The sequence below is a fragment of the Pangasianodon hypophthalmus genome, chromosome 21 (assembly GCF_027358585.1).
Source record: "Pangasianodon hypophthalmus isolate fPanHyp1 chromosome 21, fPanHyp1.pri, whole genome shotgun sequence".
Taxonomy (NCBI): domain Eukaryota; kingdom Metazoa; phylum Chordata; class Actinopteri; order Siluriformes; family Pangasiidae; genus Pangasianodon; species Pangasianodon hypophthalmus.
The window spans coordinates 15,115,226-15,132,569 of NC_069730.1; the positions used below are offsets into that span (position 1 = coordinate 15,115,226).

Genomic DNA, 17,344 nt, shown 5'->3' on the forward strand with positions numbered 1-17,344 from the left:
CAAGAAGAAAGGGAAGGGAAGGGAAGGGAAGGAGGAAACAATGGAAGGCAAGAAGGGAAAGGCAACCAAAAAAAGAATAAAAGGCAAGAGAAGAGAAGAGAAGAGAAGAGTCAAAAGAGAGAAGAGAAAAAAGAGAGGAGCAAGAACAGTGAAAATTAGAAGAGAAGAGAAGAGAAGAGAAGAGAGGAGCAAGAACAGCGAAAATTAGAAGAGACTAAATAAGAAGAGAAGAGAAGAGAAGAGAAGAGAAGAGAAGAGAAGAGAGGAGCAAGAACAGCGAAAATTAGAAGAGACTAAATAAGAAGAGAAGAGAAGAGAAGAGAAGAGGAGAGAAGAGAAGAGAAGAGAAGAGAAGAGAAGAGAGGTTTACAGGATGATAAGCACTGACAGGGCTTAAGCTCTCAGCCCAATCAATTACATAAACAGATCCAGCGTGAGAGCTGAGGCCTGCTGTTTCTCAGCTACAGACGCTCAATTACACTTTCCATTTATCTGAGTGCATGTGAATGTGTGTATTTGTGTGTGTGAGTTATCAGCACAGCTCGTCTTGCCTCTCTTGCCCTAGGCTGATGACGACTGATCGGCCAAGGTGGTAAAACGAGTAAAGTGTGGACGATAAGGCAAAGCATCCCGAATCGCTCTTTGTCCACAGCAGCGTGGCGTAGTGGTGGAGGCGTCTTCTGGCCCGTTGCCGGACCGTTCCGAACATTATTCTAACACCATACGACATGGCTAATCCTCTTAAACCATCATCACAGCAAACACACTCTCCTCCCTCTGGTCATGAGTGCTCCATCAACTGTGTGTGTGTATGCGTGTCAGAGAGAGAGTTCATGAGTTTCTGTTTATGTGTGTGTGTGTGTGTGTGTGTGTGTGTGTGTGTGTGTGTGTGTGTGGTAACAGAGATTAGTTGTCACGGCCAACTAGAGCCGAGGGAAATTTATCTACGCGTGCATGTGTTAATGTTTTCTGATTACTAATCGCATGAATATTAAAATGACTTGTGCGCTCTTGGATGAATCCTGGCGGAGCAGATTGAAAACGGAAATGTGGACGATTGACACGAGATTCCCGATTCCCTGCGTTCACCTGCTGTTTTTAATTCCATTCGTTCTCCACGTTATCTGCTCTTTCCTGCTCCTGTAACAGCAAGTTTCTCTTTGATTTAGTTTGCTCTTGCCCTGAATTGCTGGCAGACAGCTGCTTTTGAAACGGCGAGTATTTGGAGCGATGTTACACACAAATCCAATCAGCACGAGGATGATTGCTTTATCATCTTAAACTGCTTCGCTGCTGAGGGAAAAAAAACGAACACTGTGGTTATTCTAACAAAAACAAAAGCACAGCTGTAAAAAGGAGGTATAATGCCACTTTAATGCTCTTTAATTCCTGTACCGTACACATTAATAAGAGTATTTTAGTTGCTTTAACCGTACAAATAGAGCTGGAAATTTTAAATCACAGAATACAGACGCATAGATTACACACAGATCTCTGTGCAAGTTGAGTATCATGCTCTACCTTTTCCGGCAGTATCTGTTTTTCTTGCAGGGCAGCACTGTGTCTGAATTTTTCAGTGCAGCCAAAATCTAAAGCTCAGTGAACCTGGGTGAAAGAGAGTGAAAGGTGCCATCCAGAAACTTCTTCAAAAGGAAAGACACAGAGCCGTCTTCAAAGGCATGGAACTCATAGCCTTGTATCTTATTTCCTCTCTCTCTCTGTCTCTCGCACTCTTTTTCTCTCTCGCTGTGGCTAGAATGTAGTTCAACAGACACTGAAATACATACAGACCCACAAATTTGTACCAAAATTAACATATGCACACATGCTTAAAGATACCTTGCTACACACACTTATCCACCAGGTCTTTCACAGCATCATAAGGTCAAAATTTTCTACTATCTGAAAAAATTGGTGCCTTATTTGCAAATATCTCAACCAGAAGTAACATTACAGCTTTTTAAAGTCTGGTTACCTTTAAAAGTAAAAAAAAAAAAAAAAAAGAAAATTGCATTTTAAAGACTCAAGTCCAGTTCTGCTGAAAGATGATGTGTCTTTTGTAACCTACATTTGTAACCTAATATACAGTATTTATGGAAAAACAACATTGTTTTAAGACTCTGAGCTAAAATAATCACTCGTGGTATTTAAGCATGAGTCTCATCATCATCTTTTCACACTCACTAATTAATTCATTCACTTCTGTCCAGAGAAGATCAGTTGTAGTTCCATTAACTTTCTACCTGCATATTATCAACCTAACTGTAATGACAAGGATGTTTAAGGTCTTTGCTATGGCTCTGTAGTTTTTTTTCCAGTTGAGTGTTGTTTAATAATGTTGCCCCTGAGATCTTTAAGAAGCTCATTTACTTTCACCATGATTGCTACTTGTTCTGTGAAATCTTCCCCAAATTTATAATGACACCTTACCTGAGAACATGTAGTCAAAAGACATTATGTGTATAAATTTGAAGTGGATATATGAACTGGGAGTATATTAAATAACAAAAACAAAAGTGTCTCAAGACGTATTTCCCCTCACTGTATCTAACCTCTGTACCAAAGTCTGAGAAACTGAATGATTGATACAGCTCCCTTGTTGTCTTAATCTAATTAAACCCACATCTTTATCAGATCTTACCTTACAAACAGCACAGATTTGCCCTTGGCAATGAAAAAAACACATAAACCAAAGTCAGGATCTTAAAAGGTTGATCAGAGGCTCTTTGTTGTGTGTGTGTGTGTGTGTGTGTGTGTGTGTGTGTGGCTTCATTTGAGTAAACCAATAAAAGAAGCCATGTGATAATTAATGAAAGCCTGCCCTCATGCTGCCTCTGTAATTCTAATCATCCGTTTTGTAATTACTCTACAGAGAGAATGCCACCCTTGCCCATGGAGAAGTTGTTAATATACCACCTGACTTGCAGCAATAACAAAGAAATAATAAAACATGGAAAAAGATTAGATGTGGGATTAGAATAAAGAGATTTTCATCATCTTTTTTTTCATTATAGAGTCTCACGTCAATACTGTATTGTGTAAATATGATTTTGCCAGATTAACACTGGAGATTGGGATTAAATGAAGGAGTATTGAGTAAGAGGTAAACCTTTCAAACATTCACATATAATCCGGTAAGCCCAACGGGCAGCAGAAGCACTATTTCAGAACATCAACATAATTTATTTTTGCTACATGGTCATTTGATTTGTTTGCATACCAGGGCTTTTGTTACTCTTAGTAATATAGAATACTGTGGAAGCAGTAACAAAAAATAAAATGTAAAAATCCCAGAAGTGTTCAGAAACATGCCAAGCGGAACAGCATTTTGCGACATGTTTTATATCTGACACAGCGTCCAATGGAAAGAAATGAGTAGGGTAGCATGACCTAAGGCTGAAAACAGTTTGTTCTCTATCTGTTCAGGGTTTCTGGATGCACACAGTCAAAGAGCTCAGAGATTCATGAGCAGCTCACCGTGCAGCCAGGCCTCGAGAACTGGAAGTGGGCTGCGGAGTCAGTCTAGCCCCCCAACACTGGATTCTACCATAACAGTGCTATTTATTAATGAGAATGGGCAGGGAGAGATAAGTGTGTGTGTGTGTGTGTGTGTGTGTGTGTCATAGTCTAAGGGACAGCCAGAGGCAGAGCGAATAGATGAAAAGGGTTCAGAGTGAGACTTCTCCTGAAACCACACACACACACACACACACACACACACACACAGGCACGGCGTGCACACGCTTTGTTCTCCGCTTCAAAGGCCAAAGCTCACTCACAGGGACCAAATCCACAAACAATAAAAGGAAGAAAAATAGATAAAAACTGTTTTGAAAATGAAAAAGCAGGGGAAGGGTTTAGCTTCGAGCTAAATGCAGTCTTTACCGGTGCAGATGCAGAGTCACGGGCTGCTTTGGAAGCTTATCCATGGCTTCACACAGGTTCTGCCTCAGACACTGCCTGCCTTTATTGAACCTTTGTTTGCTTTGTATTTGATTTACCAGCATTTAGAATACTCATTATGGATAATCCATGCTTAACATACACCACACTTTGATGTTATTCTGCACTAAATGTGTTCACTAGGTGTGTTTCCGACTGAATCCCAAAACTGTCTGAGGAAGTAATGCCATCAGAATGCACACACCTGCTATGTATTTGACATATCACAAAACATCATAAAAACATTCAGCTATATAGGTCATACCGCGCCACCTCTAATCTAAAATCAACTTTAGTAATCGGGTGAATTTTAGTAACCAAAAATTAGATTTGTAAATAGGAAACAGCTGCCATATTAGCAACTTTTTCTAACTACTTTCACTAGTTAGCAGCACTGCTTTGATAAAATCAGCCCTACCTTTCTTTACCTTAAACTGATTTTCACATTTTGCTTTGTTACAGATATTGTAGGTGATGTAAATGTAAATACACACACACACACACACACACACACACACACACAGATTATGAGCAGAGCAGTGCGATGTAGAATAACATAAAAATACTGTGGGACAGATATGATCAAAAACCAAGACCTGCCTTTTTTCAGCAAGCTTTGAAAACTTTTAAAAATTTGTGGTATAATTATTTATACCACAGTGCAGTTGAATTCTCAAATCTGATTGGTCAGATTGGTCAGCATGTGCTTATTTTTGAATAACCGCTCGGCTAGGAAAATAGTTCTGTTTGCACCATAAACAATAGGTTTATATAAAAGCTCTTGTTCTAATACATTTTTCTGTTACTATAGTAACAGCTCATTTACAGGGACTTGTACGGTAGATGCTCCACATAAGCGAAGCCTAATAATACATCTTGTTTAACAAAGAAAACATATACGGTTGATACGGTGAAGTTTTCTTTTAGGAGACATGTATAAGGAATCTTCAGCACAAAGGAGTTTCCATTTTCCGCTTTCTTGGTAAAATGACAAGCTGTGTTTTTTTGTCTCATTCACTTCAAGAGAGAGAAAAGGAGAGGCTGGTGAGGGAATGACTGAGTATCACTGCTATAATGTAAGTGATAACAGGAACTTATCTCGCAGATGTTCCACAACGTTAAATGCAACTACAAACTGTTAAAAAGAGCAAAGTGTTATTTATTAATAAATTAAAAACTGTACTTGTTGGCAAATCACAGTGGTACAAGTGGAATAACACACAACAGAAACCACCTTGGCATGTATTATCATCATATAAAAGCAAAGTCTGTCCAGATGCCAATTCATCATGTGCCCATTCACATCTAGGGGCAATTTAAAGTCACCAATCCACCTATTGCATGTTTTTAGAAGGTGGGAGGAAACCAGAGAACCTGGAGGAAACCCACACACATGGGAAAACATGCACAGAAGCTCTGCACAGACAGAGACCTGAGGTCAGGATCGAACCAGGGACCATGGAGCTGTGAGACGTCAACGCTGGATACAAAACACATAATCAGTCTACTGAACTTAACATGACTTACCAATTACTATGAACATAACCAGCAGCTAACAACTGACTCTTTAACTCGAGTTAAAGACAGAAACACAGTATTAAACTGTAATAAACATTAAACATTAAACAGCCTTAATTCCTGTAAATTAATTCCTTAATTCCATTTCCTCTCTCATAAAATGTAAAACAAACATATTGTCTGAACTTTCTCCTATAAAATGTGACTCCTTGTTCTCTTACTTTGAGGAGTCAGTGATTTTTATATCCAAATATACAAAGTGTGTTCATATTCTAGCAAAAATATAGACTTTAATTAAACTCAGTAAGGACAAAAGTGGCTTCTTGTATCTATGAAGAGCAGGATCATTTGGTGGGTGTTAAGTTTGACAAAATCCTTCCCAGTTGTTCCCGACCCACAGAAAATTACCTATTTATGTGTAGGAACCAAAAAGGTTCCTCAAACTACAGTGCAGGTTCCTCTAATGTTCATGGGTCTCTAAAATGTCAGAGAGAGTTATCTTACCTTACTGGTGCTCCTCTGCTTTGGGCAGGTTTGAGGAGAACAGTAACAGTGCTGTCAGTCTGGTTCAGAGACGTCTCCTGATCGTATGTAGGCATAGAAGGAGCTACACACACACACACACACACACAGAAGAATGTGAAGGGCAATGAGACAGACAGAAACATCATATCTTACATACCAAAGCTCTAACAATAATACTGCTGTACTCCAGTTAAAGAAATCCTCCTGCCTTTGAGGTGCCCATATGTTCTGTATAGATAAAGCACAAACTGGTATAGATAGATAAAGAGACAGTTGGACAGACAGATTGGCACACAGCTAAACATCTAAAGTCCCTCATTTACTGGTGAGAGATAAACACAATGCGGTCTGGAAAGTAAAAGTGGCTGTGCTGCGTGGCACACTGCCTCCGAAATACAAATAATGAAATTAAAGTGTAGAACGTGAGCATTAATTTGTTAAGAAAATGAAGCCATTTATCATTTTTTCCATACCAACAACTGGACAAGTTGCTGTTTATTTATTTCTTTGCTAGCTGTGTGTCATTATATCATGATGATGGATATGTAACTCCTCCCCCTGCTACAGACCTGAGATCTTGGTGGTGGCCTGAGTGATGGCCGGGGGACCGTAGCCTTTAGCCGTGCTGGCTCTCAGGCTGAAGGAGTATGTCGAGCCTGGATAGAGACCCAGGAACACGTGACTCGTCTCATTTCCCAGTTTGATCACCTTGCCACTCTGGTTGGACAGGTCCAGCACTGGGTCGAATGAACTCACAGCTTTATATGAGATCTGAGGACACACAGAGAGAATGTTCATGAACTTCAGGTATACATCATGTTTGAAATTACTCCATTTTTGCATTTGTTATGAATCAACATTCTTTCATTTTTTATAGATTTAAATGGCTTCTCAGAGTCTGATGAGATAACACTGCTATCAAGAAAATCCTAGCATACAGAGAGAAAAAAGATTACAAAACCCCTAGCATATGTCAGTAGATGGGATGGATCCATAGTAACAGCATAAAAGATATTAATATTTAACTGTTCCAGAAATCTTTGGATTCACACGCAACAAGCTAAGTATAAAATGCTGCCTTCGAAAACGTGCAACTTAGAATTTCCGACATCTCACTAGGAAAAAAAAACAAAGAAACTACTAACACCTACTCAGAACCCCAAGTTCAGGATGATGTCAAATCAACACGGCTGCTCACAGCATCAACAGTAAACAAAGTGGCACTTCTTCACTTTTAATGATTTATACTGTACAGTACATACTAATGTTTGTATAACTCTGACTATAAAGTTCGTAAATACATCATGCATCACAGTTACTTGGCTAGATTGCTGCTAACAAAAGATGGACACAGAGGTGTCCCTGTTTCTTCCCACAGCTTGAAGTCAAAATTGATGTAATTCCGGGTTCTGACTTCTCACTAGCTAGTTAAGTCGAACGCAGTGCAAGTATACTTTATACAGTTGCTACAAAATTAGCATAAGCGCAGTCAGGTCCATGTCAGATACATAACAATAAAGTATACAAGTATGTATATAATAAAATACGTATGCAGACGTCAAAAAAAAAAAAGCTCTTTACACTTTTATTATATGAAATTAAAAAAAAAGTCAAATAAGTTAAACAAATTGTCTGCCCAAACAATAACACACACAGCTCCATACATAAAAAAGAAAATTATGAAGTAAGCCTATATGATACATACCGAAAGAAAACATTAAATGGTCACATTTTATGCTTTGCTATTATTATTATTATTATTATTATTATTATTATTATTATTACTATTATTGAACAAACTGTTTATCAACTCAGAAATGTAAAACAATCACCTTTTGTTTTCTATTGGCTCACGTAACTTAGATTCACAATTTCACAGGTTAAAAATAAAGTCTTCACAAAACCAAAATAACTGCAAATGCATCTTTCATGTCTCACGTCCTTTCCACTTCTGCTTTTTGGTGGTGTTTAATCTGACTGCTGCATTGGCTGAAAATGCAGAGAAGCGTCGTTTTCAGGCAGCCCTTGCATATCGCTGTAGCTAAAGCGCAGTCACCTCTGCAGCATGTTAGCTGTTGTAACATTGAAAGGAACATCTTCTTTAAAACTTAAGTACACTCAGAGAGGTGTAGGCAAGCAGCAAGAATGGCTCGCCATTTCAACTGTACTCGTTTTTAAATGCACATTAGACCGTTGCAGAGCTCCTTGGCCACTTGAGGAAACAGTCAGTTTCAAAATGTTCTTAAGAATTCTTTTTTTTTTTTTTCATAAATTCACCATAACCCAAAAACTCACAGAGAAATCACACAATGACATGAGCTTTTTCTTCCAATCTTATTTTTTTCTTTGCTGAAAATCTATTAAAGAGTATTTCCATCCTTGCAATACAAACGATTTTACATGTCATTCTATTCACTCTCCAAAAAGCCAGTCATAGCATATTTTCATGTCATATTTTCTGCCCCATAATCCAAAATGATGTTTACGAGTTACGTCCAATTAACATGCAGTATATCTGAAATGATTTAAGGAATTTTTAAATGATAGTGCTCCATGAAAAAACATGAGTTATGAAGAAAAGGAAAAGGAATTCGATTGCCTGACTGGAATTTGAAAACTTATTTGGAATGGCTCATCTTTTTAAATTACAGCAGGGGAGCTTCATTTCTTCATTCCTTCCAAGGCAATGTTTTTAGCGTTTAATGTGGAGATATGAAATCACATTTCTCAATCAGTTGTTCTTGATGACCTTGATGCTGGTAGAAGCCTTTCATTCCTTAAGCTCGTCTTCTAAAAGGACGTGCCACTACTTATAATTGCTGATAGCAGATTAATAGCCACTAAATGGGACTTTACGTGCAAACGGATAAAGAAAGCCAAAGCTAAATTCTGTGTGTTAGGACATGGCAGCAGAGGGAGGATGTGTTTGTCAGTGGAAAATGCTTCCGTCTATGGCAATATTTCAAGGACGCAAAAGTGAGGATGAAAACCAAACAGAGGAAAAAAAGAGAAGAAAGAAAGAGAGAGAGAGAGAGAGAGAGAGAGAGAGAGTTAGTCAGAAAGATTGGTCAGAGCTTCAGAATCTGTTTTTGATATCACTGCTTGTCAGAGGAATCTCAGCTTGAACTCTTTGATATTGTCAAATCAAAGGCAGGAGTTAACGTCAAGCCTACTGCTTCTCTAGAACGCAGACAAAATAGAGTTTCAGGTCAGTTCTGTCTGAGTCCTTAGTGCACACACATAAACACAAACATACACAGCCATATATATTTGCAGCCATATTAAAAAATTCATTGAGGTAGCTTTATATTGATGGATTATCTCTATCTTCCAATCCTAACATACATGCCGGTATTAGAGTCGGACTGGCATGTTAAACTCTCTTAGAGAGTTCACTCTTGAGAGAGGTCTTGTCATGAATCATTAATGTTTACTACTTGAACAGTATGATATTTCTACATGTAGTTCTCTTAGATACATCATCATAGGTACATTCTGATAAAAAAAAATAGACATGTTCTGTAATAAATGCTATAGCAGGGGTCATCAAGTGGTGATTGGTGTACGATACGCATACAAAGTATTTCAGAGGTCCAAACCAAGTACGCAAAAAAAAATACTGTAGCTTAGTCAATAAACATATGAAAAATAATTAACACAGTTCAGCGATTCTCAGGGATGCGGGAAAGTGAAAGATTTTAAGCAGAACACTACATCAAATCCAAATAATGCAAGGATTTTCCCAAAAATCATTTCCTATTAAGAGAGAATGTGTGTAAATGACAGTCACAGGAGATTGCTGTAAGACTACACTACAAGCCCGGCTTCCCTTAAAATTTCATTAAAATGTGGCAGTGTTTACCAAAGTGTCTATTTTATTCATCAATCTTGGTGGAATTCAATATTTTAGCTAATCAAATTTTGTTTTAACTCAATTTGTTTAACTCAAACTGTTTTCGGTGGACAGGACAGAAGTCTGCATGAAAACACTTTGAAGCCGTCTGTCACAGCGCTGATAGAAACACCATGCTTCTCTCGGGTTCTAATGGAGATTCAAGTACCATGTTAATTTCCCGCCCGGACGTATGGCTTCTCTGGAGCTGAATGGGAGTGTGGGCGGGTCTGTTTTTCGTATAAAAAAATTAAAAAAAAAAACATTTGTTGGACAGTGTGCTCTCTTCATTTGTTCCGCTTGGATGCACAGCTTCTCCACATGATGATTGGAAGATCTCACAAAGGGACAGAACCTCGTAATAGCGGAACCTCGTTTAGCATGCACGCTTATTTCCCACATCCCTAGTTTTCTAAACCTGAACTAGTGCAGCTTCTGTAACAGATCCTCTGTTGTGGCTTTTCAAAATTATTTAGCTGAAGACAGCTCATCAACCCAGAGACTAGCTAAAGGGCTAGAGATGTTACAGAGAGAGTTTTCACAGACCCCCACTGATTTGCCATGACGAAGACTGCAACGAAAACAGAATGTTTAAAAATGAATGCACAGACAAGTATGTGTTTATTCTCCACATATCAAATTCAAAACAGAATTCAAAAAAGTGGTAGCGTGAATCGCCACTACGAAACAAAACATTAAAACCTAACTGTTGTCGCCATTCAGTCATGTTAGTCGCTTATCCACACCTTTGTAAGTAAGGAATTTTACAGAATTGGACCTTTGTAAATTTTAGCTCAATAAGGAATCATGTGCTCATAAAATCGAATGCCTGCAGAACTGGGATGGTCTAGATTACCTCATACTGGGTGATGACTCCGTAGGTATGAGCAGGCTCTCTCCATTTGAGGATGATCTTCTCTTCATACGCGCTGGCCTGGATGGAGTCCAGAGGAACCTCTCCCGGCACTGACAGGAAATGACATCACAAAATGTTGGAAGTTATTTTATTTATTTATTTACCAGCTGTTCTAACAGAGTGCTGTTCTAACACACTCTGAATCTTTCAGTTTGCAGGTCAGTCTTTATCTAATGTACATGTGATAAGACACATTGTATGTTTGTGTCTGATTACACTGAGCCTCTAAAGTTTATCTGCTGTTAAAGGTTGTGTGTGTACATGTTTGTTAATTTAATTTGTGTTCTGAAAGAAAAAAAATCTCTGAATAAAAAAGCTACAGATTTATCATGATAAAACATCTCTACATAAGAAGTGTTTATTTTTTATCTCTGCAGGGGATTTTTTTTTAATGTTAGATATAATTAACTGCCTTGAGGCAACACATCAGGCTATTATACTAATAAACCAAATGTAGAAGAGAATTTCTGTTCACAATGATAACTTGATAAAAAGATTTGGCACATCTAACAACCTGTTCATATAACTTTAAAGGAAATACAATTTAAAAAAAAATCAGTGGGAAACAAACTTTCAAATAATGAATAGGATTCATTTATTTTAAGGCAAGATTTATGTGTTTTTTTTTTTTCACAGTTGAGTAAGATGAGATTTTGTATAAAATGCCAGTACTTGCCAGCGTTTAAATCATGCTTTTTAAATGTTATTACAAAGATCTATTATTTGCAATTTCAGGTGTTATTCAGTCTGTGAATACTAACAAGCGCACATACTGAATGTTCAGATATATGATTTTGCAGGTACTATAGTAGGTAAATTTTACCTTGAAACATGAGTTTCAGCATGAACTTGATATTAAAATTGAAGCAAAATGCAAAGCATAGTTGTACAGTTAACAGAATTTTTATTTCTTTGTAATTGTGTGATTTTTTTTTAAATTCATACATAAATATTATATGTATGTATTTTAAAGGAATTGTTTTGCTCACTGCCTGTTTTCAATCAGAATGCTCACTAATTATGAATATTCATAAGCCTACCCCCAATGTCAAGTCATATTTATTAGCTGTCTGGCTTAAGTTCCAAAACACAGCTCCTGGTGGCCTTCAGTCGAACTCTTATGTGTCAATGTAATGCAGAAAAGCAGCGAACTATTCAACTACAAATGCTTAAAGACGTTTTAAAGTAGTGAGTTTAAATTATAATTGTTGCATGTGAATAAAAGGCTTCTTTGAAGTCAGAGTTTTATAACTTGTTGCATGTGTAAAGAGTGGGAAGAGTTTTGTTTTTGGGAAGCAAATGAATGGACTGTACTGCACTGTACTGTATATAACGGCTCAGTCACAGAGGGTGTGCAGATTTATCTCACATGTGATGGATCTCGTAAATCTTTGTCAACGCGTCTCACCGTCTTCGTCGGTCTGGACGTGGATCTCGGCGCTCTCCTTCACACCCTCTCGATTGCGCAGGACCAGTTTGACGCTCAGGTTGGTGAAGGGCGTCAGGTTGTGGATGGTATGCTGAGGGGCGGAGTTCTTGCCATCGTATGACACCTCCTCCCGGGTCTCGTCTTTCCCAGTCCCGCGGGCGCTGTACTCCACTGTCAGACTGTAGTTATGGCAGCGCGTCACATTATAGCCGAATGGCTCCCAACGGAGGGTCACCTGCCTGGCCTTGATGTCCACCACCTTCAGCTGCCGAGGCCCATGCATGGGCTCTGAGCAAGAGAGAGAGTGAGAGAGAGAGAGGGAAGGATAGAGAGACCAAGTTAATTCCAGTAAGGACAAACTGTGTAACAGTGAAGCAGGAAATAAGCATACAACAATAAAAAATAAGGTAATAGAATAGAAATGAAGTGTGAAAGAAAGAATGCTACAGTCATATTTGGTGGAAAAATATCATGATATGTAAGAAGCTTTTGATTTATGTAATATGTAGCTTTTTTTAACATGCCGGGCAAATAGTAGTGCCAAGTAGGAAAGATTCATAAAAATGTTTTGGTCAATTATATGTATATACACATATATATACACACACACATATATATATATATATATATATATATATATATATATATATATATATATATATATATTTAAAACTCTCTGACAGCAGCTTTAACATACAACACCATATGTACGAAGGAAAACATGATTAGGTGATTATTTATCATGATTATTTTCCTATAACAGCACGCACCTCAGTATTTTATTTATTCCTATTATACCACAGCAATATAGTTTACTACACATCATACTTAGGTACACAGACAGATCTCTCTCTCTCTCTCTCTCTCTCTCTGTCTCTCTCTCTCTCTCTCTCTTGCACATGCGTGCTGTCTCTTTCTGTACAGACGCTGATAGAACAGGACTGTCTTTGTGGAAAGGCCAAAAAGCCCAGTGACATCCCATCAAAGCCATTTCTCCCTAGCTCACTTTCACTATCTTCCTCCCTCTCTCTCTTCCATTTCCTTCTTTCTTCTTGCTTTTTGTTTAGTCTTTGCCTTTTGCCTATCTCCCTTTATATTCCCTCTTTCTGAGCACAAACAACAAACAACACTCACACACACACACACACACACTTGTATGGCTGCCTCGTAGACCCTCCGGTTTGCCTCTCTCGATGTCTCTCTGTGGGGAGAGAAGCAGCCAGAGCGCACGGTAATAGGATCAATTTCCATCCAGGTTAAATTTGAACTCCATTTTTTCTGGAACTTTCCCTCCTATTAGACCCAGCCAGGGCTCAATTTCCTCCTGCCCCCCTATGAAGACACACACAGACACACACACACACACACAAACACAAGGCTGCTGTTCTGAGGCTTTAGTCGCCATACTTAACATTCTGGTGATGGAGAGGAACACTTGTGAGCTTTCTCACACACAAAGACACACACAGCGTTCCTTTTCCTCTTTGCCTTTAAAAGTGATGCACAAGAAAATATGTCCAAAGCACAGACTGACACAAGAAAAAAAAAAGCTGACTGAATCAGTGTGAGACTCTAATATTGCTAGTCAGAATGAAACAAAGCAGAGTCAGGGGTAAGCATGGGACCATGACAAAATCAGGCACTCACACATGAACACACACACACACACACACACACACACACACACGGTAGGACATTTTTATAACACTATCAATTTCATTCATCTCTAAAACCTACTGCTTGGTATTTATCTAATCACAAGGGCACACAGTGTAACTGATGTGAAGCAGCACTAACAGAGCACACTGCTGTTTTGTTTTTTGTTTTTTTGTTTTTTTTGGCCTGAATACTGACCTGAATATTTCCAGATGAGATAATTGCAGCTTGTTATTCTTTAAAAGTGGCAGTTGTTCTGCTATGTGAAACAGTTAGAATAAACGGAGCTATTGAATATTTCTGTTTATAGATGACTGACAGGTCTATTTGTATAATATGAAACTATCGCAGCAGTGGCCATTTGGTTAACGAACAGTAAATCATTATCATCACTTCTATAACAAAAAAACACGCATTATATTATAATTAAATTATACAACAGTTAGCTCTGGTCCACTAATTTGATTGGAGGAACGGCGTTCCTACAGGGCTTATATTTAATATAACCACACTGAGAAGTTTCACTGTATGTATCACTCCGCTCATCTGTGTTCGCCACGTAAAATTCCACTTCCTAGTTCGAAACTGTTAGAACAGTAGAGTTAGCAACATCATCAGCGGACTTGGCAAAGGGATACATTTTTCATGAATATAACTTCTGACTTAAAATATGAAAGCTTGTCAGAGGAAGATGAAAAGAAAGAAGGGATGCCAATTTCCCCAAAAGCACCTTTAACAGGAATGTACAAATCAATGCGATGGGCTATCAGTGAGTGCGGCTTCTTCAGCATCTGTTTCTAAAAGAAACAGTTTATTTGGCCATATTGTGTCTGAAATTTTAAATGACTTCATATTAATTTCTTATTTATAAAACTGTTGTATAAAAGCAATATCACACTCGCAATCATCCTGTTATATGCTTTATCGGAGAGTGGTGAGAACAGCGGAGCTTGTTTCACAGGAAACAAACTCCCGGCCTAACAGGACACGCTGTTTGAGGAAGGCCCGCAATATCATTAAGGACTGCACTCTCCCTGCTCATTACCTGTTTGCTACACTGCCGTCTGGCACACACTTCCGTTGCATCCAAACACAGACAACCAGACTGAAGAACAGTTTTTATCTCCAAGCCATCAGACTACTTAACAGCCAGTAGTCCTTCATCTAGCACTGTGACATTTTATTACTGCCATTTCCAGACACTTAGATATTTACTATTCAGATTTAGTATATACTATTTATTAAACTTGTATTTACTGTTCTACCTTATTTAATAGCGCATGCCACTTTTACTCTACCATTGTAACAATTTTAAATAGCCTTGTCTCTTTACTCTGCCTTTGTACACAACTGTCTCATTTACCACCACATTACAGCATCAACCCAACCTTGATGTCCAAATATATGTTTGTTCCTGTCTAATAAGTGTTTGTTCTGTCAGTGTCTAAATCCTCGTCACAAGCATTTCAATGCCCAGTGTACCCAGTGTAACTGTGCAAATGACAAATAAATGACTCTTGACTCTTATACTAAGTATTGGCACAGCTGTGCCAATATTCAGTACAAATGGTACTCTGAGCATTTAAATGAATTAAAAATAGAAATAATAACAGTTGCCAAATTGCAATGGCAGAAACACTGAATGTAGCCTGTGCTCACATAGGCTGTGAAGTATTTTTTGTTCTTATACATGCAGTTTTTAAGTGTAAACATACATGAATTTATCAGATCTTATTAAAGGAGAAACATCCACATCCTAAATGTAAGGGAGTGAGTGTGTTATACAGTAAGTGAAGTCAAGTGAGTGTGTTATACAGTAAGTGAAGTCACAGCTAATAATGAATGAATGAATGAATGCCCTAGAGAGAAAAACAGTGCATACTAAAAGTTTAAATAAAACTATACAATATCCCTATATGTTTCACCTCAAATTATCACTAATTGCACAAGTGCTTCTTTTTAAATGTTAATTTTGGCAAATTTTCTCATCATGGGCAGTGGATTATTCAACCTCGCAGGACCATGCATTAGCTTAATGCAACCTATAGACGAGTGGTTTCTGAATGATTAAGTGCAAATCCACAGCATGCAATGATACAGTGAAGGGTCAAGCAGCAAACACAGAGCACACAAAACACACACAGGGTTAACTGAGAAACTTTGCAAAAGGGGAAAGAGGAAAAAATAAACATTCACGTCGGAATACCGAGTTTACCCACGCCGAGCGGCATTTCATCATTTATTCACACTGCCAATAAGCTTGCGTGAAAAAATGACATTTAGAAAGGTCATGGGTACAGAGGAAAGAGCTGAGCAGGCAGATTCAGACCCCCGCCCGCATCACACGCTCATTGGCAGAGTGGCCCTGAGGAGCTGATCTCGGGGAACGGGCGTGCTTGCTGACACGAGCCCTCACATCTCAGCTCACAGCTCTCAAGGTGGAGATCAGCTCTATCAATAAATAATAGTGGCCATGATGGATTAATGCAATGCAGAGCCAAAACATTAGAGACATTACTGCTGTTTCTTATGGCCACTGTGTATGCATGTGTGTGTGTCTGTGTCTGTGTGTGTGTGGTGGAGATTCAGAAAGTAATAACATTGATATGAAAGAATGTCGCTATATTTGCTTCCTTAAAAATTTTGTAACTGCTATTTAAAAATACAGCATTGATTTTTTCAGATGCTTTACAGAAAGGGGAAAAATAAGTGCGGCTGTGGCGCCTTTGAAATATTTTCTTTTTTGCCTCTGAATCAAGTGCGACTTTAAAAGCTATTGATTTCTGGAACAACCTCCTGAGTACACGCCGTCTGCATTCACATGTGGCTTAAGAAAATGACCTGCGTGCACAATTGTGTCGAACTATTCGCAAACTCATTCTTGCTTTCTTATTTCCTGACGTTCCGCCTCTATTGACGTGCATTACTTTTTTGACAAATGCAAAAAAAGATAAGAAAACAGTAATCCAACACAATACAGTCTAAAATGACAGTGAAGTAGATTTCAAATGGTTTCACTTATAGACAACTAGAGAAGAGCAGTAATTTAATGCTGCGCCGCCATTGAGAGACTCCAATCTTCGCAGAAACAAATTTTCCTTGAACATTTTCAATTTAGACACCAGAGAACAGAGAACGAAGTATACAAGAGTGTATAAAGGCAGAGAGAGAGCACGAGAGAGAGAGAGAGAGAGAGAGAGAGGGAGAGAGAGAAATACAGAGAGACAGAGAAACAGAAAGGGTAGAGATGAAAACAGACCCCCCCCGTGTGTGGAATGGGAGCGTTTCAGGAGAGCCATCCAGAAAATAGAAGTTTTAAGCGTGTCCATTTGCGGAACTATCAGCTGACCACACTGAGTAGGCCAGAGGTGGTGGTGAGGGGAGCGCACCGCCGGCCAGGCACACAAATCACATTACACCAGCTCCACACACTCTCTAATGCACTAAAGTGTGTATCTGAGCCATG

At 38.6% G+C, this 17,344-nt stretch overlaps 1 protein-coding gene across 7 annotated transcripts in view; it reads right to left on the reverse strand.

Annotated features, from left to right (window-relative positions):
* Positions 1-17,344, reverse strand: part of LOC113533549 (receptor-type tyrosine-protein phosphatase mu) — a 201,819-nt gene that overhangs the window by 68,186 nt on the left and 116,289 nt on the right. For all 7 annotated transcript variants that reach the window (XM_053227520.1, XM_053227519.1, XM_053227518.1 and 4 more), the window contains exons 8-11: positions 12,202-12,510; positions 10,734-10,843; positions 6,555-6,756; positions 5,965-6,067 (exon numbers count right to left, since the gene is read on the reverse strand). In XM_053227520.1, the coding sequence (XP_053083495.1) occupies positions 5,965-6,067; positions 6,555-6,756; positions 10,734-10,843; positions 12,202-12,510 (724 nt within the window). The remainder of the gene's footprint in view (positions 1-5,964; positions 6,068-6,554; positions 6,757-10,733; positions 10,844-12,201; positions 12,511-17,344) is intronic.